Here is a 26,761-nt window from a genome sequence, read left to right on the forward strand (position 1 = left end):
CACTAAGTTGAGTGAAGACGTTCAGGACATGCTGAATTACACGTAGGCTAAGAAGTGGGGCGAGTCCTGTAATATTACAATTAGTGCAATCAGGACTTAGTTTGTTTATGTTTTACTGTGGGGACAGAACCTGAAAAATACCAGAAATGGGTAACCCTAACTCAGCTACAGACTGTTTGACCCTCTACCATCTGGAGCATTCGTGCTCGGACTACCAGACTCAGAGACAGTTTTTACCCCCTCACTATCAAACTATTAAACTCCCAGTCTCTCTCACCTACGATCTGAACCCCCACAGGGCCTTCTCTCTCACTCTCTCAACTCAAACACACATTGAAATCGACCTCTACCTCACATGTCAAGAAGCTCACTCCCTATAATTTTCTATCCTTTATTTCATTCTGTTGATGTTTGATTTTGCACATCTGATGTTGTTTTGCACATTGCCTGTTGTCTCTGTCTTTCTTTTCTTATACAACTGTATTGTTGTTGTTTTTTGAACCGCTTACCTTCTGTGAGCTAGCTAAACAGCATTTTGTTATACCATATACTGTACCTGTATACAGTATGAGTCTAATGACAATGAACTTGAACTTGAGACTTAAGACTTAAAATAGGAGGGGTAGTCAGGGTTCAGAACTGGAAAGTGGTAGGTTTAAATCCCAGGTGGGGTGACGCTATAGTATCCTTTTATGAGGTATTTCATTCAGAAATTTCCCACTTTATAAATGGGCACAAATGTAAGTACCTTTGGCTAAAAGCACCAGCTAAATGTAAAAATTGTCTCCACAAAAGCAATAACTCCCAGTAGTCAATGTGGGAAAATCCTCACAATTTAATTGTTTTTTATAGCAAAAATGACATTTTTTAAAATAAATAAAGTGCCTAAAGTGTTCAGGTCTTCTTTCATCCTGTATGGAATTTTTGATGCAGTATAAAAAAACTAAAAAACATGGAAAGTGAATTTGTAGTTTCCACAAAGACAGGTGTGCAAACGTGTGTGTGTGTGTGTGTGTGTCTGAACACACAGCTCAAAATAAAGAGGATTTTGAAAAGTCGTAATTCAGTCTGCTTGGATGACTGTTGGCTAAGGATCCAAGGACCATATGAATAAGAAATGTCTTTGCCACTAAGAATTTGTGTTTATTCCAGCTTCGTAATCATTTTAATCTACCGTACATTTACCCAGACCATGGGAAAACTTAGCAAAAACCTTGTTTCTCATATTATTTGGCTGTTGTCCCAGAACCTAAATGCTGAATTGAATGATTTTCTATTTTCCTTGATTTGTAAATTAAATAGTTGAAAGGAAACAGGGAGACCCAATATCTGATAACATCAAAGTACCTTTATTTCCCAGTTACTATATTAAAATATTCAGTGCAAACTGGCTGTCACAAAACATTTCTTTGGAATTCTATGGAGTTTTATGGAAGTACTTCTTATACATAATTTCCCGTTTAAATTATACATATTTCCATAGAACGTTTTTCAAAATGGAAATATACTGTATTGATGTAAAACAGTACACTGTAGTAAAAAAAATTCTCAATATACAAAACAAATATTTATACACAGTATTTGAAGTTTTTACACCAGGAAAACAGGATCGCAATCTAAAGAGGCTTTTAAACCCTTTTCTTCATATTAAATTGTTGTGTTTCAAGGCAGGTCTTGAGTCTTTCAAACTTCTTTTTTTCTTTTCTTACTCATGGAGGGACTGGATCTCTCAAAAAATCTTCTTATCCTCTTTTGAAAATTCTCTTGGCGTCCACTCCATCATAATGGTAGCTCTGTGGAAAGTAAAGATTTTTCTTTGTTAATGTTTGTGCTGCCATAAGACAAAACATTAGATTGTAAGCCTTGCAGATAAAACCAAAACTACTGTATTTAGATTCTCAGTCTTTAGATTCTCAGTTTTAAGTTTATTGGCAGCAAGGTGGACTAACTCATCAACAGAAAGATACTCCACATGGAAAGACAAAAAAGGAAGTCATCTTTAACTACTGACATGTTTTATTATGTTTGAAGAAGCCTAATTCCAATATTGTATTTACAGTATGCCACATTTACATTAATACTAATTAACTGTCAATAAGGTGAGCTTTATAATCTACTATTATACTGTATGTATACTGTATGTACAGTATGTCTGTTTTGTTATATTGTAACAATGGTCCTAAAAAAGCTAACATTTGACGTTCTTAGGGTCTAGAAACACTGGATAGAAGATGATGCAATTGCTGAGCTATAAGTAACCTGACAGATATTGATCAAAGGGAATCTTCTGGTCTAACTTATTTAACTTCTTAAAAGTTTAGAAACACAGCATAAAAAGACAGGTAGTCAGAAGCAGAAGGGAACACAAAAAGGAGGAGAGAGAGAAGAAGGTAGAGGAAGCAGGGAGAAGAAAGAGATGAGAAAAACAGTGACAGGTGAGAGGTCTTTGTGGGCATCAAACTTAATTTCCTAGATTAGATCTAACCTAACTCCTCGCTAAGTATTCAAACCTTGTTTAAGAGAGCTTGTCATTATGTTACTTTAGGAAATTCTGATTTCCTTTCTAAGAAATCCCCAGGCTAAAGATGTTCTGTCTAAAGATACCCAGTCACATTGGAGTGGGTTGTTCTTCATGGCAAGGATGTAGGCGTCTGAGATGCCTTGTTTGTAAATAGCGTTATGTTTTATGTTGTACTGTTTGTGTGTATCATTGTATGTTGTCTAATTATTGTCATTAATTAATAAATATTTGTCTTAGTTTGTCTCTCATTTGTTACTCTTTCACTATAGCTGTGCCAGAGCAGAGAAATCAGGTGCTTTTAAATATCACTGGGGTATATTCTTAAATTTGTAACATTTGGGGTTTAGAATTATTTTTTATCCCACTCACTGTTTCTCTGTATTTTCCCCCTTCTATTTGTAACTATATATTTGTCTTGCAGTTCCTACCAAAGTTTTATGTAACATACTGTAAGTGTAATTTTGGGAAATGCTAGAATTGTGCACATCAGTAGAAGAAAACACACCTGGATGAGCTCATCCCCCACAATTTCTCTGGTAGTCAGGAGTTCCTTTCCATTGTCCTTTCTATTGAATTTTCCTACGAGTTTATTTCCTTCAATGGTCCATGTACCCTGCAGATCAAAAACACATGCTATGCACTCACAAATTGCAATCATGATTGAAGTTTGTAGGAATCAGCAAATTATAAAGGATGTTTATCCTTCATAACTTTTATCACAAAATATAGGACCCACATGGACTGCAGGGTGAGCACCCCCTGCTGGCCCTACTAACACCTCTTCCAGCAGCAACCTTAGTTTTTCCCAGGAGGTCTCCATCCAGGTACTGACCAGGCTCACACCTGCTTAGCAGCAGTTTACCAGTTGTAAGTTGCAGGGTGATATGGCTACTGGTTATAAGGAAATGTGTTTGAATAAAATACCAATTCTGCATTTAAATACAAATTTTTAGAGAAGGGTTTAGACAAATCTCCAATGTTTTTTGTCTTCTTCAACTAAATGGAAGAGAGAATAAATTACTAAAACTCCATAGTCTAAAATTATTTTATACTATTGATACAATTTTCCTAAACTTTGATTTCATAGGAACTCATGAGTTTATATTTTTTTGTGTTCTCCATGGATACATTTACTACAAAACTGGTTAGAAGCCATAGTTTAATTGTCTGATAGAGTGCTTTGTATATTTGAAAAACATAGAACTCCTTCCTGTATATGTTCAACTCTTACAACAAAGGAATCAAAAGCTCTTAAGTAAATGAAATGTTGGTTTTGGCATGTAAAAGTAAAACACTCCAATGTTAAATTTTGTTGGCATTATCTATGTCTTACGGTGAGCTCTGTTCCATCGGCTAGGCTGTACTCAAAGTTGACTCCCTGTGTGAATTCAATGTCTATTTTGCGGAAGGTGCTGGACTCCTTCACCACAAACTTGTCTCCGTCCTGCTCAATAACGATTTTCAAGTTGTCATGGGCTGCCAGCTTCCTCTTCACAAGATTGATGCCTGTTGACAAGATGCCCAGTGGTATAAGGGCAATGAAACAGTTTAGTTAACTTTTAATCACTCAAGATGACTATATATACATATGACTACAGTCTATATGACTACTATATAGTTGTACTATACAGCTCTCAACTGTATGTCCATGTTAGTACTGTACATTGGGTATTTCTAAAATGAAGCCTTACTGTAATCCTTAATCCACTTCCAATTCCAACCATAAATTAACAATTTTTATTTTTTACTGTAAGTAAGGGATTCTTGCAGAAATAACAACATGGTTAACCGTTCTCCGTACAGTATCTCAAGCAAAGAAAATTTCATGCAGCTAAACATTTATCGTGACAGTATCAGACCATACTCTCTTTCTGAATTGCAATACTACATGGGTAGAATGGGTACAATGTTGCATTGTAGTAGAGCTATTCTAAACACAGCGGATTAACGAGGAAGGGGTCATACTCCTGCTTGTCATGGAATGGATAATTTTACTTATTCAATCAACCTATCAGGGGTCTTTGGTAAGTAGGAGGAAACCAAAATACCTAGAGAAAACCTACTCTTAATTTTGACTTGAGTAGTGGGGCAGCAATAGTAAACAACAAATCACTGTGCAGTTACATTGTATCAGATTGATTAAGGCTTATTAATATTTGGTTAAAATGTATTTTTCCCAATAGATATAATCACATTGTTACTTACAATTTCTCAGTTGAAAAGTCTTTATTTTTATCACATGTACAGTTTTAAAACTATAATTCATATTGTTAAAATTACTCCCACCCATCACAAAATCATTTCAAGTCCTGTAAAGAACACTTTTGTTACTTTGCATACTGTATGTGGGCTTTATATTCAGGCTTTGCTGTTATATTCAGTAAAATACCATTTAAATGATAAAACATTTTCTAACATACCCATCTGCTCCATAAATTTGTCATAGTTGTCATTTCTGTCCACTTTCCAGGTGCCGTTGAAAGTCATGGTTGCAAGTGGGTTGTGGTTCAGTGAGCAGTGTTGTTTGTGAGCCAGGGCTTCCCCTTTTAAATCTGTTTTATCTTACTGATAATCTGCATGGTGATGTGGCTGTTTAAAGCTCAAGCCAGACCAGTTTTTCAAGGCTACAGAAAAATATTGCAAAGGCCAACCCCTATCATGATTGCAGGTGTTGCTTACCTCCATCATTTAATAAAACTAATAAGACACAGGCAATCTAACCATTCATTTGATATACAGTTTGTAAATAATGTGATTTTGCCTGATGTCTCTGAAGTCAACACAGCATTTGTGTTTAGGCATAGACTTTCTTTAAATGGCATCTCAAGCCTTTTCAGGCATTTTGTTGCCAGTTAGATAGCAAGACTGTTATCTGTTTGCATAAGGCTGGGCTAAAATAGATGAACTCTTAAACAGTTAATATACTGTACAGTAAGTGTTTCACAGAAGAGATTATGTGTTAAAGTGGTTACAAGTAATATCTCAGAATAATTCCTTGTTTGGTGCAGAAAGCAACTTATTATACTAATGCTGAAAAGTAATCACAAACTGTTGAAGCTGTTCATTTTTATATTAAAGCAGTGAAAAGTAGGCTTAGTATAAGTTAAGGCATGTAATTAATCAACACAACAAGATATATACAGTACTGTCATATTACACCTCTTGTTTCCATATGACAAAACAATCCAAAAAAATAAATGAAAGACAAATCTCTCCAATGATATGCTTATTACATATAATTACATATTATATATATATATCTATTACATATATGGTATTACTTTACCATTAGGCTACGGTAAAGAACATTTGTGTTCAAATCAGGCACAGTAATGTTATAAATAGTAACATTTCTCATATGCTATAGCTAGTACTGCTGCTTAGTTCATTAGTGACTACATGAAATTGCTGTGTCTGGAATCAATATTATGAGGATAGTTTTTTGCCCTGGGAAAACTGAAAAGAATCATGTTCAAAATTATCTCAGGACTTAAAGGTGCATCATATAGGGACATGTACAGTAAGTAATTTTAAATGGTTATTAAATTGAGATTGTGTTTTTCAGAATTCCGGACCCCAAGCATTTAGTTAAACGCAGCTCAAACCATTGGATCATAACAAAAGAAAATATGTAAAGTGTCTGAAAGACCTGGAAGTGTAGACAAACATACTGCATACTGTACAATTCTTTGAAGATGCAATCTTTAAATTTTGAGAAGAAGAGAAGCCACTGACAATAATACAATAAAACAGGGTGTATGAATTTTTACCTGTGAACTGATTAAAAGTTTCTATCAGAGTCACAATACAGTTCAAATATTTTGGTGCCAAATATTTATACTGGGAGTGACATGGTGGCTTAGTGGTTAGCATTTCTGCATTGGAGCCCTGGGTTCAACTCCAGACCTGGGGTGCTATTCGTTTGGAGCGTTAATGTTCTCACCATGTTTCCTCTTGGTGCTCTGATTTTCTGACACAGACCTAAGACATACTGGTAAGTTAATTAGCTCCTGGGAAAATTGGACCTCGTAAGAGTATGTGTCTCTGTCTGTCTATGTTTCCTATAATGGACTGGTGTGCCATCTAAGGTGTATCCCGCCTTGTGACTGTTGCTTGCTGGGATAGGCTCCTCAGCAACTCTGTATTGGATGAAGAAGTTAGAAAATGGATGAAGAGATGGATATTTACATTGAATTGTAAACATGAAAATGAAAATAGGTGTATAATGTATCAGATATCTTTCTCTTGGTGCCTTCTCAAAATAGAGAAACCAAACAGTAAACAAATCCTGAGAATATCTTGAGCCTCTTAGCACATCTTTACAGCACAACTCAGTGTGGGACATGTACTGTAAGATCTCCTTATGTATTGAGATTTCCACCGCATGGCAAGCAAATTCCTGGCCAGCAAATTAATTCCAGCTTTGATGTCTAAAGGCCTTGTCTTTACTCTGTTCTTGTATTTCACAGCTGCCCTTCATCTCACTTCACTTTGCCTGTTTTATACTGTAAAAGAGACCTAGTTGAAAGAAATACAGCTGTATATGTCACCTCCTGGCTGTCAGCAGTATAGCTTTCTGAAGATCACATAATCACCACTATCAGAATGATTGCTAGGTAATACAGCAGATCATTCAAGCCATCTCTGGATTCACACAGCATTGTCTAATAAACTTTTTTAAGTGCAGTTGTTTTGGGAATGTAAACCACAGCTGACAGTTTACATACCCAAGGTAGACCAGGGATATACAGTAGTCAGCATGACTTGAATGTTGGTTACACTGTACTATTATCTAGGGTAGGGGAGGGCAATTCTGGTCCTAGAATGACACTTTACTTCTGTAGTTCTCCTTACTATATGAACTAATTTCAGGAACCTTGGACAGTGATACAGGAACTAATAATTATATATACTGTATATACATTTCTAATAACATAATGTTTGTATTTAAGCTTGTTGACAATTTTGTTCAGTTAATAAAAATCATACAAAACTGCTACAGAAAACCCTCACATTCATACATGTAACAAATCTTATGAAAGATTAAAGTTTAGCAATGTCTATAGTATTACCCTTACTGTACAATGGCACTTTGCCCCCAAAATGTTGTTCCTACTACTAAGAAGCTACCTTTACAGGGCACCTTTTGCCGTGAAATTATGTATTGGTTTCTAATCAGCTTTGATCAGCCTTCCCTTGATTGTTGTTGCATGTTGTAACCTTTAGCTGGATTGTTGTCAGAGATTGTAACCTTTAGCTTTGTAGTGCATAGCACTCTTAGCCAATCAGCATTTGCTCCATTTTTCTGCCTCCCTCCATTTGACAATGATTTTGGCACCTAAAAAAGATGTAATGTTCTTGTGTTGCTCATTAACAGAATCCCATAAAGGACCTTGATCAGTCTCTGAAGAATATGGCATCACCATCAGAGATTCAACCTTTCTACTTCACTATTATGTTCCAAATACTCATAGTTTAACCTTAAAACAGGGCTGTAGTCTACTACACTGTTGTTCTTCTAAAATGCTTATTCTGTATTATGTTTTCAATGCTTTATTTATTTATGCTCATTATATTTATATAATATTTATTTATTTCCATTATAGTTTATATTGCTACTTAATCGTTTTAATCTGTAAAAATACGTAGCGTCTATCATATTTAGTGTGTTATTAAACTTGTAGAATAAGAAGTTTAAAGATTTTCACAACACTGAATTAATTTTTATTGAATATTTTTGGAAGAATTCCCAAAATATATAGGAAGGGTGCCAAAGCATTATTAAAGGGATTGTTAATATATAACCAAAACCATCTTTCTACCAGATTATTTGTGCTTCATTTGCCATTTTTAATTTTTACTTTTAATATGTACAGTATTCTTAAATATATTACCATTACCCTTTGACTTATTGATTGATTGTATTGCAAGTATATTTTATTTATATAAAATAAATTACTGACAAATGAATTCATTAAAAAAAATAAAATAATTTGTTTTATTTTTTCTTAACAGCTAAATATGTAAGTTTTCCAGAGTTTCTTAACACAGTTTTAGATTTAGTCATTAACAACTTTAGGCAGGGTGTTGTGCTGTTTTTGAAAAGAAGAAGAATCTCATTTTCTCAGGATACAAGGATTTAAGAATAGATATTAAGCTAGTATCAGCTGAATATACGCAATACGCATTTGGTGTGTTGCATGAGATCACTAAAATTTTTAAATTAGTTTTAGATTTGACTGACAGGCAGCCCATGCATTGATGACTGTGTATCTTAGTCATAATCAGAACATAATTTTCAATAACTGCTTAGTCCAACACAGGGCTGTGGTGAGCCAGATTTTATCCTAAGAGATGATAAGCACTAGGCGGAACACACTCAGTACGCTGGCCGATCGGGGCACACACACAGATGACAATTTAGAGACACAAATAAACTATTAACCTAGATATATTTGGCCTGAAGGAATAAATTGGAGCAACCAGAGGAAACTTACATGGCCACAGTGAGACCATGTAAACTCCCCACCACAGTCCAGAGTCGTACCCAGGACAAACGATTTGTATGCTTACCACTCCACCACTGTGTAATTCTAGTCAGAATATAAGTAACAAAGGTCTGAATATACTGACTGGCCATTTTCGGCAGCACCATGGCACAGTGGTTAGCATAGCATAGCTGCTTAGCAGCACTGGGGTCCTGGGTTGAATCCTAGGCCTGGGGTGCTATCTGTGTGGAGTTTGTATCTTCTATCTCTGTTTGTGTGGGTTCCCTCCTTGTGCCCTGATTTCCTCCCACAGTCCAAAAACATACAGGTAGTTTAATAGGCTTATTGGAAAAAAATCCCTAATGTGAGTGTGGTTCTGTGTTCTTCTGCCCTGTGATTGACTGGTATCCTATCCAGGGTGTACCCCGCCTTGTGCCTGTTGCTTTCCGGGATAGGCTCTTGCCCCCATTCCTGAATTGGAAAAAGCAGTTAGAAAATGAATAGATGGATATTGCCATTTATTAAATGAATATGAGATAAAGACAAATAAAGAAGAGATATGAAGTCAAGATGAAAAACAAATAATTTGCAAATTAATGCAGGTACAGTGCATTGCAAAGTATTCAACTCAAATTTAATGTGAATAATAAAATATTACCCTTAAAAACTGTAAATACATAATTTGTAATTCAACATAATTTGGCATCTCTGGAAAGACCTGAATACTTCTGTAAGCCACAGATTGGTGACTGGAGTCAGTATACAGTAACTAGGTGCTATTACGAAGTTCAGGAACAGATTCTGAAGTTTATATTAATCTAAGAAAAAGTAAAATCACAATGCCGATAATAGTTTATTGCTACAATGAAACGGCCAACTTAATGTTGCCATAAAAGCTAGTCTTTTCTTAACACACAAGAACAAAGACCTTTGGAATTATAAGACATTTTGGAACAACTATCACAGCAGTATACAGGCTGGTACAAATCCCATAATTTGTTAATGTTTAAGTTCAGTGGAAAATGAATGGCGATTGAGTGGAGTCTGTTGCATTAAAGGGCAGCACAGTGGCGTAGTGGTTAGCATTGCTGTCTCACAGCACTGAGGCCCTGAGTTCCATTCCTGGTGTGCTATATGTTCACCCCGTGTTTGTGTGAATTTCCTCTGGATGCTACATTTCCTCCCAAAGTCCAAAGACATACTCGTACAATAACTGAGAACTGGAAAAAATGGCCCTACTGGGGATGCATGCGTGTCTGTGTCTGTCTTAAGATTGGTGTTGCTTCCAGGGTGTACATGCACACTTTGGATGCTGGGATATACCCTGGCTCCCCCACAACCCTGAATTGGAAGAAGCATTCAAAAATGGATGGATGATCAGCACTGTACTGCATAAGATGTGATCATTAAGAGCATAGCATTGTAAATATTGTAGTTTATGACTTATGAATGAGAAGAGTAAATGTTTAGTATGATAAAGAATGCATTCATAGGTTAAGCAAGACAGAAATGAGGCTAAGTTCATTTTCTGTTATTCTCTTCTTCATTTTAGTACATTTAGTACATACACAATTGTATAAATCTTTGTGCAACATATACCTGTCAGAAAACACATGATGGGGGCATTAGATTGTTGAAGAAACAACATGGATTGTTTATTATTTTAATTTATTGAGGACTCCAAGATTATAGTGATTAGTGACATTATACAAGAAGTGTATTGGTAATAATAAAAAAGTAATTTTCTTTGCAGTACGTAACTGTTGTTTAACAACGGAGTAACCAATAGCCAGATGAATAAATACTGTACATTCTAGTACTGCAATCAAAAACACATATTGTGGTATTACCTATTAGTGTAACTAGTACAATTCTGTCAGATTACAAATAACATTAAACATAATTTACTGCATTTTGTTTTCTAGGGACTTTTTTGTTATCTTTTTGAAAGACTCCTATTTTTCTTGTGTGTTTATAGACATAAACAGTACCTGTATTATCAGTCCTGCTTGTTTGGATAACTCTACAACTTCTTTCGACTTCTTTCCTGCAAATATCTATCTGAGTTTCTCCAAAAAATTGGAGATGAAAACTGATAGTTTTGATCATTGCCATTTATTTTTTATTGCACTGAACAAGCCTGGTAATAATGAATGTATTAACAGAACTCATAAAAACTAAAAGAAAGTGTTTAAATATATATTTTAAAATATGGAGGTTCTTATTGCTAGTTTAATAAGTTTTGAACTATCCTAATATAGAATTTATAATTGTATATGTACATTTATAAGGAGGGCAAATTTCAAAAGTCATAACACTAAAAAGTCATGCACACTAAAATTGCTCAACAATGTTTCTTCCTTATTTATAGTTGTTTTATCACAGGCAATAAAAACTTGTAAGTTGCAGTTTAATGGAGACTGTTGTTAGGTTGTGGGATGTGCAAATGTTTTTGTTTCTTTTAATATTATTTTAGAAATGTTTAGATTAATAATAAATTAGATTATTTTAGAATCTCCGGCCCTAAAGAATTCAATCATAGAATGTAACACATTGATGGAGGAAACAACAGAAAACATGTTTTTGAATAAACAGAAGAACGCCAGGCATCTTCTTAGGTCAGCATTGAGCAACCGTTTTATAATACTCAGATACCAATATAAAAGTAAAGGCATTTATTTAGTTATTAAAACAATGATACATTTAATAAACTTAGGAAATGTTATTTGATAGTAGAGTCACCTACATTACAAATTGGTGCTCTTAATCTCCAACAATATTGTTCAATATTTGTTTTAATTAATTAATTGCAATGAATATCATTTTGTAAATATGTAGCATAGTGTAATAAGAAGATAAGGTAATGTGATACGGTATCTCTTCTTTGTTCATTAAGTAATCATTTATCCATGCAAGTAGTAGTTATGATATTTTGTAGAGTGTGGTCTAATTATAAATGTATGGTCTTCTGTAAAATTACAGGAGCTGGAAAACAATATTTACATCTTATATCTCAATGTATTACTAAGACACCTCTAAAGTGTGAAATATGACATTTAATTTAATATACAGTATATACTGTATATACTCTTACTGTATGTATTGTATGTTTTCATATTTTGGCATGGAAAGTTTATAAATCAGAAACTTTTAATCTCTCCAGGTGTCTACTTCAGACTTTTCAACATTATCACTTGTGATAGCACTATTGTTCACTAACTAATCTCAATTTAGAACTCAAATAATTTGTTGGCTATCTCACTGATAAACTTTGTGTGTGTATTACAATAAAAGATAAATGCCACTAGATGGCACATGTAAGCTATCTATCTCATTTTATGGGTCCATCAGACCTTTTTACAGCATCATTAGAAAACATTTCTAGGAGGGTGAACAAGGTGAAGAGACTTTGATATTGTTTTAGGAGGTAGGGTAGGTTGTGCTTCAAAGGTCATAGATAATATCCTTCAAGAAGTATCAGATCGACAATAAAATGTTTCATGTACATACAAGCTAATTCTGTTGAAACAAGATGAGGTTTTATTATTGCATTAATGCATTGCAATTTTTTAAAAAAATCCTCTCTCAATTAATTAAATTCCCTTTTAGAAGTGTTAATATTCAATGCTAGTTCCTTTAGTAAATTTTCCAAATATATTAAGGATCCCTGTTTTTGAGTAAAATCTGGACATCAATATGTACGGTATATATTTTAAAAAGTATTTAAAAAAGACTAATACAGCACTCAGCTCTGCTACTGCATTGAAGTTGGTGTTCAAGTCTGGTCTGGGGTGTGTTCTGTAAGGAGTCAAAATGTTCTCACTGTGACTGTGAGGGTTTTCTTTAGGTGATCCAAGTCCAAAGATGTGCCGTGTGAATCACTTGGTGTCTCTAAATCAGAGATAGATTCTCAGCCCTGCTCCTGAGGGATTGTTGTATCTACTGCTTTTTGTTCTAACTGGGCCCTTAATCGCTGGTGCTAATTGATGCATATAATTTACTTGTTTGCTTGTTTAGACTTTATTTTGCTCTTGGTTCTTCCTGACAATTCCCTTTTAAAATTGATTTGAATAGATTGATTGAATATAACTTTATGCTGTCCACCCTCACCTTGTTAATTCAAAATGTTCTCCCTTTTTCTGACTAAAAAAGTAGTTTAACGGCTGTCAACATACTGTATGATGTACAAGTAGCAATATTGATGTATCAAACACTCCCACAAACTGCTTAAATCCAGTTGGTTACATTCCTTCTGACTCACCTCAATGAGGCAAATTCTGAAACATAGGAAATGGCACAGGGTAAACAATATACAGTACAACCTTTTTTAAGAACTGAAGGAAATTACATAACAAGCCTAAACTAACAAATCACAAACAAATTATCTGTGATTAAGATCTTGCAAAGCAAAAAAGCAGAAGACAAATCTGTCTTTATAGCCATGTGTAAGAACAACAGCTCTCAGTTTTCTTCTGTATGTGCTTGTGCATATGTACTGTATATGTACAGTATGTTTATGTGCATTCGTATGTTTACAGCATTTGTATGTGCAAATGTATGTGTATTTGCATGTGTATACATATTGTATCTGTCCAGTATATGCATCTACATGTGTACAGTATGTGTACTGTATGTGTATGAGCATGTGTATATGTACAGTATGTTTATGTGCTTGTGCATGTGTATGTGTACAGTACATGTATGTGTACAGAATGTGAATGGGCTTGTGATTGTGTACAGTATGTGTTTATGTACAGTATGTGTACTGTACATGCCCAACATTGGACTGACATCCCATTTAGGATGTCTCCTCTGTTACTCTCTGTGTCTGCCAGGTTAGGCTCTGGCTCACTATAACCCTGCCCTTGACTTAACTGTTATAGAAAATGGATGGATGGATAATGTCAGCATTGTTTATTTTAGCATAATAATACCAATATGGCTATTTCTACTATGAATAAATATAATGATAATATATAGAAAAGGTAACTATTAATTATGATGATAATGTTTTCACTTGGTTAAATGCATTTCCTGCTACTCTATATGAAATCACTTGGCTGGAAACTGTTTTCACTCTTTACCAAACAACCTGTTGCAAACTAGCTCCCATCTTGAGAATTCAGCCCCAGAGCTTCTGATAGTCAGTGAATCTGGTGCCACATGGGTGTAAATTTCTGCCTAGACTTGTCTGATCTACCTGCCATTGTTTAAAAAAAGTATCACTGCACAACAGCTTCATGTCAGGGCTTGCAATTAGTTTGCCTATTGTAGATGGGGTGGTGCATGACTTATTATTCTGTTTATTCCTCTGAATATTCTTCAGTATCTTTCAACTGTTCAACTAAAAAAAACACTTTCTTGATGAATGTATATATGATTAACATTGAAAGCGTACATTACATGAGCTTCCCTGATTCCAGCCACTAGTCCTAAAACAATAATAGTCAGGATTACATCAGATCCTGATTTTGAAAGAAAGGTATACAGTAATTGTGACTATTATACCTAACAATTATACACCCAGTGTCAAACTATAGCTTCCTTACAATAATTAAGGAATGAATTAAAATAGTAATCTTTTGCATTTCTATAGCACTTTTCATCCTGAAGGATTCTTACATACTTTACATATAAGTGGTGACACCATTCATTCAATCCTGAAGTCCAATATCCACATGGGAAACACCTAGCAGCCCTGCTACTGTACAGTACATCAAATGTAGTAAGAAAATTTGCCAAAGGAATTAATGGGAAACTGTAGACAAGTTACATTCAGTCGATCAAAGAAGAATTTCGCCAGGACATCAGGGTAACATTCCTACTCTTCCAAATTACCATAGGATTTTAAATGACCCTATAGTCAGGACTCCTTCATTTAACATCTCATCCAAATGACAGCTTTTTTGAGTAGCAAATTGATTTGGAAAATCTGTTCCAGAGGCTAGAATTCCATCAACCTACAGTAGCTTTCCACGGAGGTCTCCAAACCCAGTAATGACCCGTCCCAGCCTTGCTTAACTTTAGTCATCTGAATCTGATCAAGTCAGACTCAAATATGACAGCATTGCTGTCATTTCTTGGTGTACACATTACAGATGACTTCACTTGGTCCCTTAATACCACCTCCCTAGCCAACAAAAGCACAGCAGCGTCTCTATTTCCTGGGGCGACTGAGGAGGACAAACCTTCCCCCGCCCATTCTTACCACACTCTACAGAAGCACCATAGGAGAGCACCTTGACCAGCTGGATCACTGTTTGGTTTGGGAATTGCAACGTTGCAGACTGCAAGACCCTGCAAAGAATTGTGGAAACAGCTGAAAAGATCATTGGAGCCTCCCTCCCTTCCATTTCTGTCACCTATCACAGACGCTGCTTACACAGGGCCTCCAGTATGGTAGATGACTCCACCCAATCCTCCTATAACTCTTTGCCCTCCTACAGTACTATCTGGGAAAAGATATCACAGTGTACGGGCTAGCTCCACCAGACTCTAACAGCTACTTCCTACAGGCTGTCAGGCTCCTCAACACCCTGGAATCTACCTGCACCCACTCCAATTCCAGAAACAGGGTTCAAATCCCCCCAGTGTGTTGTGTGTATTGTACTATGTATTGCCTTAAAATTTGCACTATTTGCACGTTGCACTATGTGTATCCTGTCTACAATATCTATGTCAGTGTCCTGTCTGTCCTGTCTGTATTTGCACCGCGGACCAGGAGGAATGATATTTCGTTCCACTGTATTCTCGTCTATGGCTGGAATGACAAATAAACGTGAACTTGAGCTTGATTTGTCACTTTTACTGGCCTGAACTTTTCCTCTTTATGTTTCTTATATATGTCTGTGTGTTAAACACTGTTTTGCTCTTGTGCTTCATAAAAATAGTTCTCAGTTAATTTTTGTATTGAATCCTTGCATTTTGTATTAGAGCTATGTATTCTTTTTACATTTAGAAGACATCTTTGTTGAAGATGGTTATCATTCAAAATATTTACAGAATTACAATATTACATACTGTATTCCATAATATAGAGTATATGTATAGATCTATAAATGAATTTGTTAAATAAATCAATTTAAGAAGTTTAAATATAGCAATATGTCACAAGAACCACATATTTATAATAATGAATCCTTTATGTAGGCTACCGATTTAGGCTCAACAACTGAGCTGTGAGAAATATGAAGTTAGAGGTGTTGCAGACTTAAAAGGCCAAGATTTCTAACCTGAGGTGTAAGGGAAGAGAATGGGTTTGATATCATATTGGCCAGGGACCTCTGCTGGCCAGAGAGGCCTATTGAAAGTTTTTTGAATAACATACTGTAGCACTACCCATCTGGTAGGACATTTCCTCTATAGTCAATCTAGAGTGTTTATCATAAGCAATTGGTTATAATATTAAATTCAGAGTAAATGGAGAATACTCAATAATCAGAACAATTGAGTTCTATTTAATTTCTTTTTCAGTTTATAGAGTATTTTGTATTAGACTTCTAATTAAATAAATTACATCACACGCAGAGCCTTTTAAGCTATATTTTAATTATGGTTGCATAATTCCCAATTTTTAATTCATTATTTTTCTAGTGCCGGAAGTGCATAAGAACGATACCAATGATAGCAGTCCTAGATCACAATGTGTACCAAGTAATCATAAGATGGTATTTAAAAAAAAATCAGTTTCTGGTCTATAGCTATATGTTTACCATTCAGCTAGGATTAAGTTATTGATCTGGGTACTTTTTTTGCTACAAACACATTACACAGCAGATATTAATTTGATTAATAGGACATTAATTATTGAAAATACAACGATTGCTGCTTCAATCCTTTAAAACAAATTTGTAAGAGTTTGGGTGCAATACGTTTACCTTTCAAAATGCTTTCCCGTGCTTTCTCAGCATGAACAGGCTACAATATGTTGGGTTTAGGCGAGCCTTGTTGAAGATATGCCCTGACAAATTACACATCTGACAGGGTCATTAAAGGAGTCATTTTTCCATCAGGTTACCTCTAACCTGTATAACAAGCTGGGGATATTATGTCTGGTAATTTGTGGACCCTGACTTGGGTAATTATGTTGACACCCCATCCATTCATTTGCTTCATAGTCTGAGGATGACCCTGGGGAGATCAGGCTCCTTAAACATATTAAAGCAAATTAACAAGCAGAAAATAATTGCCTGTTATTGCCAGAAAGTGTGCTGTGTGCTGTACATGGCAAAGATGAGTACACAAAGCCCAGAGGAGTGCATCTTTCCCCCTTCACCCATCACTGTCCCATTGCCTGTCTTACCAAAATACATTATGCATTGATGAAATTGGGATAATTAACACCCTGGGTTTTATCTTTTAATTGCGAACTGTTGGCAACTGTGTGCAGTGTAATGTATTTTTTCAGGAATATAATTGGCACACTTTTTTTTCTGAGTATAAAAGGGTCTGAACGAAACTAGTGAAAGATCACTAGAGCTGTGAAGGCCTTATTATGAAAAGAAAAAAAAATAAAAGAGCATCTGGAATCTGAACCAAATCTAAAAGAATGGCTGTGCTTTGACATATATGGACCTGTGCAGTAGATGGGGATCTTGCATTTCTGTGGGAGTGTTTCCATGTTACACTGCATTTACATTTCTTCAAAGATTAGACTAGCTTTAGATTGAATGTCCTTAAAACTGCTAGAGTTTTGTTCTTGTCACATAAAATAATGATTGATGGTTAGTAACTGAAAGACAAAACTTGCTCCAGACCACTTTCCACATTCCCATGATTTTTGGATATATAGTGCAAGAGAGAACATGTTTGATTCTAAGGACTCCAATGAAGTACCTTCATGGAAACTAGGATTATGGAAGTCCTTGATTTAGGAATACATTAAATGTTTTTTTTAGTCTTTTGCACAGCCTGGATTGTGACCCCAAAAGGTAATGTGGCAAGTGTGAAATGCAAATCAAATAACATAATGAACTTTGTAAACAACCCAACAAGGAATAAAGCAGACGAGGCTGTTTTGGACACGTTGTACTAGTGAATTCTAAAAACACTTTAATTTACAGTAAAAGGTTTTCTGATTTTGTAATAAGTGTATCACTGTAGTTATTCAGAAGGCTGTTTACTTCTTTCTGTTTCAATATAAAATGTACTGTATCTAAAAACTAAAGTGCTACTGAGTAGTTACAGTACTCCAACAACAATTTCAAAACACTGTGGACTTTGTTCATTACATACAATTTGAAACAACAACAAATAATTGGCTATACATTTAACAGATGACCCACTTCTTGAAGGAACCAATTTGCAATATATCTTCAGGGAAAACGGGTTGCACTTTTCCAAAAATTCAGTGTCCATAATTAAAAAAGTAAATATTGTTGCAAGTCTGCAGTGAAGCAATATTTAAATTTCAAATGAGTTTCTGATATAATTAGATTTTAAATGTACGCATTCAGTGCTGCAGACAGGCTGTCTGTAAAACGATCCAAGCCCACTGAATGACAGCTGCTGAAAAATAGATGTAATTCTGCCGTGAATGTGCAACAGTGTTGTGCTGAGAGGAAACAGGGTAATTGATAAAAATTAGGAAAAAATTACATCATGCATCAGGGCTGAAATGGTATAATGTAGCTACTGTAGAAGTTCACACTCATTAGTGTTGCTGACTTAGTTTTTATCTTAACTAAAGTTTTGAACTGCTTTTCTACATTGAGAAAGAACAATATTGTTTGGTCTTGAATGACCCATTAAAAGCTCAGTGACAGCAGGCAGAAGGCCTCATGCAGTCTGCCCAAACACTGTCAAAGGTGATGAATAGATTGGGAAATACATTTGTTTATGTTTGAGGATTAAAATGATTAATTAGATCACAAAACAAATGCCAAACCTAAAAATACCTACAGTACCAAGAGAAATAATAAATCTAATATTCAATGCAACCACTTTCTTTCTTTTAGTTGATATTACTTAATTTCTCGTATAAAGCATGCATTAAGATTTAACTTGCTTGTAGTAATACTTCAGAGACATACTGAAGCTCATTTAATGCCATGGAATGAATTTTAACAGTCCCAGTATTTCCTTTCGCTGATCAACCATGTGGTTTACTTACGGTAGCTATACAGTATGTATTTCATTTGGTGTGGTCCAAGTCTGTATGGATGAGAGTCTCTTTTGTCTATCTGCTCTGGCAACAACAGGTAAAGATCTGCTTATATCTGTGTGTGTGACCTACAGCCTGTGATGGCTCAAACATGGGGCTGCATAGGAAATTTATTCCACTATCTATTTCTCAAGCTCTGATCATTCTTTTTAATGATACAGTTTGGTTCAATATTTACTTTCTCTTGCAACATATGATTCAAGTAAGTAAATAAAGATGTTTGCTGAAGACTATACAGTAAGTAATACAACTAATAAATAATACATTTAGTTTGATGAACTCATGAAAGGGAACAGCAACAAAAACAGTTTGACAACCAATCCAAAGGGTAAATTGATTAAAACGTTCTCATTTAGCAGTTTTGTAAAATTTGTCTAGTAGTTTTTTTCCAGATATTCAATTCAAGCAAATATGCTCACACTGATCATTGTGAAAACTGTGATTGAGAGTTATTGAGGTTGTGGCTTTAGCGGGAAGATTAAAAAATAATTTAGCATTAAAATTAAATTGCCTTTTGATGAAACATTATCATTTTTTCGTACAGCTGAAGAATGACAAGTAGACGCCTTGAAGAGCAACTGTTCTGGACTTTTGTATTTATTTGAAACTCGTGCACTTAATGCTGTCACAAGTTAAGGACGGTGTTTCGCTAATTACCATGTGGGGCCTTTCCATGATTCCCATCTTTACCAATGTACCCTGAAATATTTATTTTTTACTGCAATCAGAGCGTTAACACTCTGGGAAACATTACATGCTTTGCTTGCCTGACATCCAACATACCCTCTTCTGCAGGGCTTGCCACACACATTCAACGCCTGTGAGCAATGGGGTACCAGCATAACCCCTGTGAAGATCTGAAATGAACCAGCTCCAGGCGCCATACAGCACTTCCTTACTTAGGTGATCCGGATGGATCAAGTCAATACTGTACAGTGTTGATATGTGGCTTCGATTTTAATTATTTTCTACGGTTTATGGTCAAATATAACGTCATTGCAATTTTAAAGTAAGCACCAAAATAAGAAAAATAATACAGCTATAACAAAGCACCGAGTACTCAATGGATCCATAGCCAGGATAGGTGCAACTTGTGCCATATGCTGGCCTTCTTATATACCTATCATTAATTAATTTGTTTTTAATGTAATTCATTTCTATTAAAATACAATAATGTTGGACCGCTAGCCAGCTGCAACCTTCTCATGTATTAATTGTATTTTTAAGATACTTATTCAAGATGTTAGAATTCTGTTCATAAAATGTATCTGTCCATGGACAAACGATTTTGACACATAGCAAACTTGTGATTAGAAAATTAAAGAATGGATTGATTTATGTATAGAAATTTAGAATGACACAAATTTAGAAATTTAGAAGGGCACAAATGAGAGGATCTCTTATTTAGTTTGTTTATTAAAAACGTTAGCTCAGAGATTACCATAGTTTTAGTACTTTGCTACCTCCTAGCGGACTGACAGAGTCATGGGATAAGATTGCCAAGATGGCCACTATAAAGAACTGAGTTAAACTAGCTTCCATGCTTTGTTATTACTTATCTAGCTGCTATAAAATGCTGCATGATGTCAGAAGTCAGAAAAGAAACCTCCATGAGCACAACTCCATGAGTTCGGAAAAATAAGTAGTAAAGCACAAATAAACAGGGAAAACAGGGAAAGACAAACACTTGCTTTCCTATTGTTAACAAAATATTGTCACTACAGGGAGTTCCACAGGTCTTGGCCTCAAACATGCAGTATTGATAGAAAGCAATACAAATAGAGCCAAAGCTAATATTAGAGAAAGCAACCCATTAGGAAGCATTCAATGTGGATATCATTGAATAAAAGTAAACTCTTAATAAAAAGAACTGTGGAATAAAGCTACTATACAGTTTAAAGTTTATTACTAGCAGTATTTTTGCTTACAATGTATTTCATAAGAGAAAATGATCATAAACCTTTGCTGTCTTTGGTGAGCTCCAAATACTTGGATGACCTTCCTCCGAGAACATAATCTCTTTGTATGATAATAATGTGGCACACTCTCATCTCCCATGAGCCATGTGTGACCGTTGAGGTTCCGCGCGGGCTCATGCCCTAGCCGCTCCACCCTGCCGGTTCATACCGCAACACCTTGGGCCACGATCAAGGGCCTCCGGTGTAACACAACAGCCAAGTGAACTAAAGGAGACCTCCTTCAGGCCAGGCGGCTGAGGTCCCTGCTACGCGCAGGGAGGGCGATGACATCACCATGCCCAAACTAGCTCTGTAACACATGCAACGATAATCAGTCCAAATAAAATGACAGCCAAAGTACTTGACCCAAGAATAAAGTGTCCTGAAAGGATTATGGAGTGTTTAGTGAAAATTTGGCTTAACCCACTTGACTGAGGGATAACCTCCTGGCCAGAGGACGAGGAGGCCAGGACCCCCATTCAGAGTGATGAAGGGGTAGCTGCAGAGGTGGAGATGGGGCAGAGGTTGAATGCAAAAGACGTATGCGAGGGAAAGAAGGGGATCACAAACTGTCTTTATAGTGTTTTAGGAGAAGAAATGACATTGGGAGTGATTGCTAATTGCTGACAGTCGGGTCTAAAGGAACTTGGTTGTTGTCATCCCTCCTGAACTTTCGTCACAAACTCCGTTGAGGATTTTGTGAAGTAGAGTGAAAATTTTGTTAGGTCAGAATACTGACCACACCTAATTCAATTCAATACTTTATTGCCTTGTCAATGGAACAACAAAAGTGATTGGAACTTGCTCCAGTACAGCCCAGATAGAAAAACTTAAAAAACAAACACAACAAAACAACTCTCACACTTACACAAAAAACAAAAACACACACTGTGTTACATTTACAAATACACAGTACATATCATTCAATCAATGCAACATCCAAGAACTACATATTGAGATGCCAAATGGCCTTTTGGCTATTTCAAAAATTTGATGCTTTGAAACCTTGGGGAAGAGAGAAGCTATAGAGGAAAAAAGGAGCTGGCAGTATAAAAGGGATCTGTGGTATTTTAAAAAGTATTTTTCCAAAAAGGAAGATAAAACATTCAATTTTTCAATGAGAAATTGTTCTTTTATCTTATGGGTGTATTCTTCTAGCTTATGGGTGTCACCTGCAATGACACTTGTTACAAAACTGTCTCTAAAAAGTACAGTAAATGCACATATTATACTGTTCTTTTTTTCCCAGATTACACACACACACAAAAATCTTCTAAGGGTATTTTCTGTCTGTGCTACATCTGTAAACAGATTGCACATCTTCCTTATACAAGAAATGTTGAAGAGCTACTGTGCTGTGTAAATATTATGTATGTAATTTACCACTCCTCATTATGTGTTCTTAAGGCGGTTTGGTAATTGATGCAAACCACAACTAAAAGCACTAAACAAATTACAAACATCATCTCATACATTTTCAATTACATATGGCAGACCAAAAGGATTAAGACTGCTTATTCCGTTCTTTATTTCGTGTGTACTGGAAAGAGCTCTCTCTCTGCTGTGTGCAGGCTATGTGCAGGCATTGACTTTGGATGTAACAATTTTATGTTGCACAATTCAACAACAATATTCTACATTATGTAAATACAACATTCTAGCATTCTAACTTTCAATGAAGACTGAATTGAAAACTGGATTTTCATATAATCATGCAATCGGATTGAGACAATCTTGCTTAATAGCAATACGAATTTGCAAGACATGCCCGTCAAGAAATATACGTTCAGCAGTGCATAGAAATATGTTACATTGAAAATATTAGTTTGTTTTTAAAATGAGAAATCAGCATTAAGTTTTTTAGATTTTCAATACTTTGTAAACCTGATATTATTATTTTAAATAAGATTGCCAAAAAGGATATTATAACAAATGTATGACCCATATTAATTTTTTAGGTTTCGCTGTAAATTACTGGTGTTAGAAAGCATATGATAATGTACAAATAGGCAGTTTTTTTCTGTATTGTTGCTGTGTTATGGTTCTTTAGTTGTATGTATTTATATCCCAGCAGAGTTACAAGCAATCTCAGTGTTTGCTGTAACTAGTAGAACCACATTTTCACATTTGTCCACAAAAAATAACATCTGAAGATCAATTAGCAGTATGTTTTTCCATACAAATCTGACACTACACTACTTTATGACCTATTTCATATGCATCTGTAGTCATATTAACAGTGCAAAAATCAACTTTCTTTAAAAATGTATCATTCAACAATTCCTAGCTGAGTGTTATGAGTCAAAACTTAATTCTATAGCATGTACTGCCAAGTTAGAGAACAGAAAAGCTAAAAGTAAAATAGCCACTTATCTTTAATGTTTCTCCATTTTATACAGTACACCTCACTGTATGTACACACACTTTGTAATAACTTACCGTATAATAGACCTGGGAAATAATTTTCAAAACCTTACAGTATATTTGTAATGTAAAAAGAGCACAATATTGTATATTACAGTATGTGATATATTTCTGAGGCTGGAAATCTAGTGCTACACAACAAAAGAGGATTCAGCTTAGGGTTTAAGCCATATGGCCAAATGGTTTGTAAGACCATTTCTTCATAGTGAAGCACGTGAAGACTGTTGAACCCCATATCAATTAATGTATTTGATAATCTGGTGAACAACAGTTTAGTGAATTACTAAATCATATATACATTTTTTATACAGTTTTTTTGTGCTGTCTCTCTTCACAAGTTCTTCCCAGTGTTATTTTACTTCAGTCAAGAATCAGTCTGTTAATCTGCAATCTATTAATACTAATTTTATAGTAATCTAAAATTTTACTATACATTTTGATATAGACAAGACGGCAGAAACATAGTATTTTGTAATAAACCAACAAATGTATGTTCTCTTAATAACTTTGTGAAGAATGGCTATGAGGAAACTGAAGTGTCAGATGAGGGGCCACAGAACTGGACAGAGTGTCCATTGGGTGGCACTGTTGCTGAGTACCGCAGCTTGTCTGGACCTGAATGTTTTTGATAAAGATAATATAAGACCACTTTATTGGGCGTAAACAATTTCTTGTATTAGGAATTTGACTTTTCACATACCCCAACTTGCTCTCCATGAGACACACAGACAGGGAGAGAAGCTTTGGGGTCAGACTGCAGAGTCAGCCATTTATACAGCACCCCTGGAGCAGTTGGGGTTAAGGGCCTTGCTCAGGGGCCAAATGGAGTAGGATTCCTCTGCCGGCCACAGAATTCAAACTGGCAACCTTCCAGCCACAGGTGCAGATCCTTAGCCACAGGGCCACTGCACCACACTTTATCGAATAATATAAAGTTTTCTATTATTAGAAATAATGAATGTCTGATGGACATTAGCATCAGAATTTTTAACTCAATGACTGTAGTGTAATACTCCCATCAATTAGAACCAGAATTAGAACATTTAGAAATTTTCTGCTTCCTTGGATCCCTTGAGGAGGCTGGTTTACATAAAGACATGGTAATTGGGCTGACATGAAACAGGTGTGTACAACAGCCACCTCTTGATTAACTATTTTTTAGAATAGTGCAGTGCTAAATAGCGTCGTGTTAAAAAATGTCAATCCAGATTCTATATTTTTCTGTGTTCTGCTCTTTCTATTTCAAGTAGACTCAATATAGAAGGATTTATCCAAAAAAAGACTTATACAGTATTTATGATGTAAACAGAATACAATATTGTACATTACATGTACACTCCCTGAAATACAGTATATATAGGATACTGACTCTACAGCTCTTCAAAATCGTGCTGTATCACTTACTATCAGTGACTAGGTTTCCCTAAGCAGTGAAATTCCCCATCTCGTCTGGTGTTTTTGAAGTTGGGTGGCCTTAGGTTAACCAGGGTTATATTCTGTGTAATGTACAAGAGCCCCTGTGACTTTACATTAGTGTCAATGAACACAAAATTTGTAAAATTGGTAGTCTTCATTCCCCTTCTTGCTGGAAAACAGACATAGAGGTGAGCCAAAATTAATAATAATATTATTCTACTGGGTAACATATCTGATGGATAACATAATTTTAGAAAATCACTTTTCTCCGGCCTTGTAAATCATGGGGGAAAACCTTAATATGGTCAGAAAAACCTGAATATTGGTCATAAAGTTACATTGAAAAGTACAAATAATAAATTCTGATTTGACTAAACACATTGTTGATGTTTTCCCCTGTTGATTTAATTAAGAGTGTTACAAACTTTTTAAAATAAAATTAATTCAGTTATATTATGTCTGATTATCATTTCCTTATTTATATTATTTATTCTCAACACACTTAATGAGATAAGTGGCTACAGGTGATAATGTTGACATTATTCACATCTTCTAGACAATGTGGGGGAGCAACACAAAAGGCAAACATAATGTTAGGTTACATAGTTCAAACCATAAGATTGAAATTAAATGATGTTATGTTAAAATTGAACACCGCACTCGATGACCTCATTTAGAATGTTATGTACAGTATTGGTTATCACTTTATCAAAATGAGGTGTGAGGACCTTGTTCAAAATCCTAAAAAGCACTGGCAAAGTCAGCCCATTGGACTTCAGAATAAACAGTGAAACATGAAATAGAAGATACAAGTGAAAACAATATTGAAGTCCGTTTAAAATGAGAACAGAATACACCTATGTGTGCAATGAGTTGTAGGAAAATGGAATAAGCTAACCAGCCAAGCTATTTAAGCCAAAACCCTGGCTTCTTCCAAGCAATGGCTGGATGCGATCCTTGGATTAATTAGCTACTAACTACCAAGAGCTACATGTGTCAAATGACCTAATGTTGTTTGTTACCTTTCTTATGTTACTGAATGTTATTATCTTATAATTAAAGGTTAATTCCTTGTTGAAAAGTAAAAATAAAAGTAATCACTGTAGCCTTCATTATCTATTTTTTTTCTTATTTAGTTTTATAGTTTGAATTTCAGCTCTACTTGTTACTTTGCAGTCACCGATTTTAACCTTTTCTGTTATTTACTGTAATATACCCATGTGATTGTAGAGTAAATATGGAAACTGACATGTTACAGTAACAGAGCACACAACAGAGGATTGTGATAGATGTCAGTATGATTAATTGAATTGACACTTGCATCCCAGGCAGCTATTTTTCATTGCACCAAATTACTTTTCAGCATGTCATATGCTACAAACTGTTTATTTGAATAAGAAGTACACGTGGAAAAAGTTGTGAACAGCACTTATAATGACAAATACACATATGTACGTCAGCCTTAGCTCTCTCAAATTGAAACACTAACTGTTGACTGCTCCTTGACAATTTTATGAACACAAATTTGGTAATAGATGTATTACATAATTTCCTGACCAATTACATGCATACATGAGCACTTTTAAAACACCTTGGTGTAAACTGATATTCTTGGACTTTATTGGAAGTGCATCTTTGCCAGACATTCTCTAAATGTACCTCTTTATCCAAATATTTTGAATTAGTTTTTTCCCAATAAACACAAAGGTAACATGCTCTGCATCATACTGAATAATTTTGGAAATTTTTTGGAAGTACAGTACAAATAACATTCTGCTAATAATATCTCAAA

The 26,761-nt window shown here is 35.2% G+C and overlaps 1 protein-coding gene across 1 annotated transcript; it reads right to left on the bottom strand.

The window, feature by feature from the left end:
• Positions 1 to 1,328: 1,328 nt before the first annotated feature.
• Positions 1,329 to 5,051, bottom strand: fabp2 (fatty acid binding protein 2, intestinal). The gene is made up of 4 exons (XM_006629891.3): positions 4,942 to 5,051; positions 3,855 to 4,027; positions 3,027 to 3,134; positions 1,329 to 1,793 (listed from the first exon to the last, which is right to left on the bottom strand). Exons 1-4 carry the CDS (start codon positions 5,006 to 5,008, stop codon positions 1,743 to 1,745), a joined length of 399 nt encoding a protein of 132 aa, XP_006629954.2. The 5' UTR covers positions 5,009 to 5,051; the 3' UTR covers positions 1,329 to 1,742.
• Between the last annotated feature and the right edge of the window lie 21,710 nt (positions 5,052 to 26,761).

This window comes from Lepisosteus oculatus, chromosome 1 (assembly GCF_040954835.1).
Source record: "Lepisosteus oculatus isolate fLepOcu1 chromosome 1, fLepOcu1.hap2, whole genome shotgun sequence".
Lineage (NCBI taxonomy): Eukaryota > Metazoa > Chordata > Actinopteri > Semionotiformes > Lepisosteidae > Lepisosteus > Lepisosteus oculatus.

What these genes read in the sequence shown, in the direction of transcription:
- fabp2 (XM_006629891.3), bottom strand. Translation starts at nt 5,008, where the DNA reads ATGACTTTCAACGGCACCTGGAAAGTGGACAGAAATGACAACTATGAC. An exon ending in CCGATGGAACAGAGCTCACC is followed by an intron (nt 3,135 to 3,854) that starts GTAAGACATAGA and finishes TTTGATCTGCAG; the next exon opens with GGTACATGGACCATTGAAGG. An exon ending in TGGGGGATGAGCTCATCCAG is followed by an intron (nt 1,794 to 3,026) that starts GTGTGTTTTCTT and finishes TACTTTCCACAG; the next exon opens with AGCTACCATTATGATGGAGT.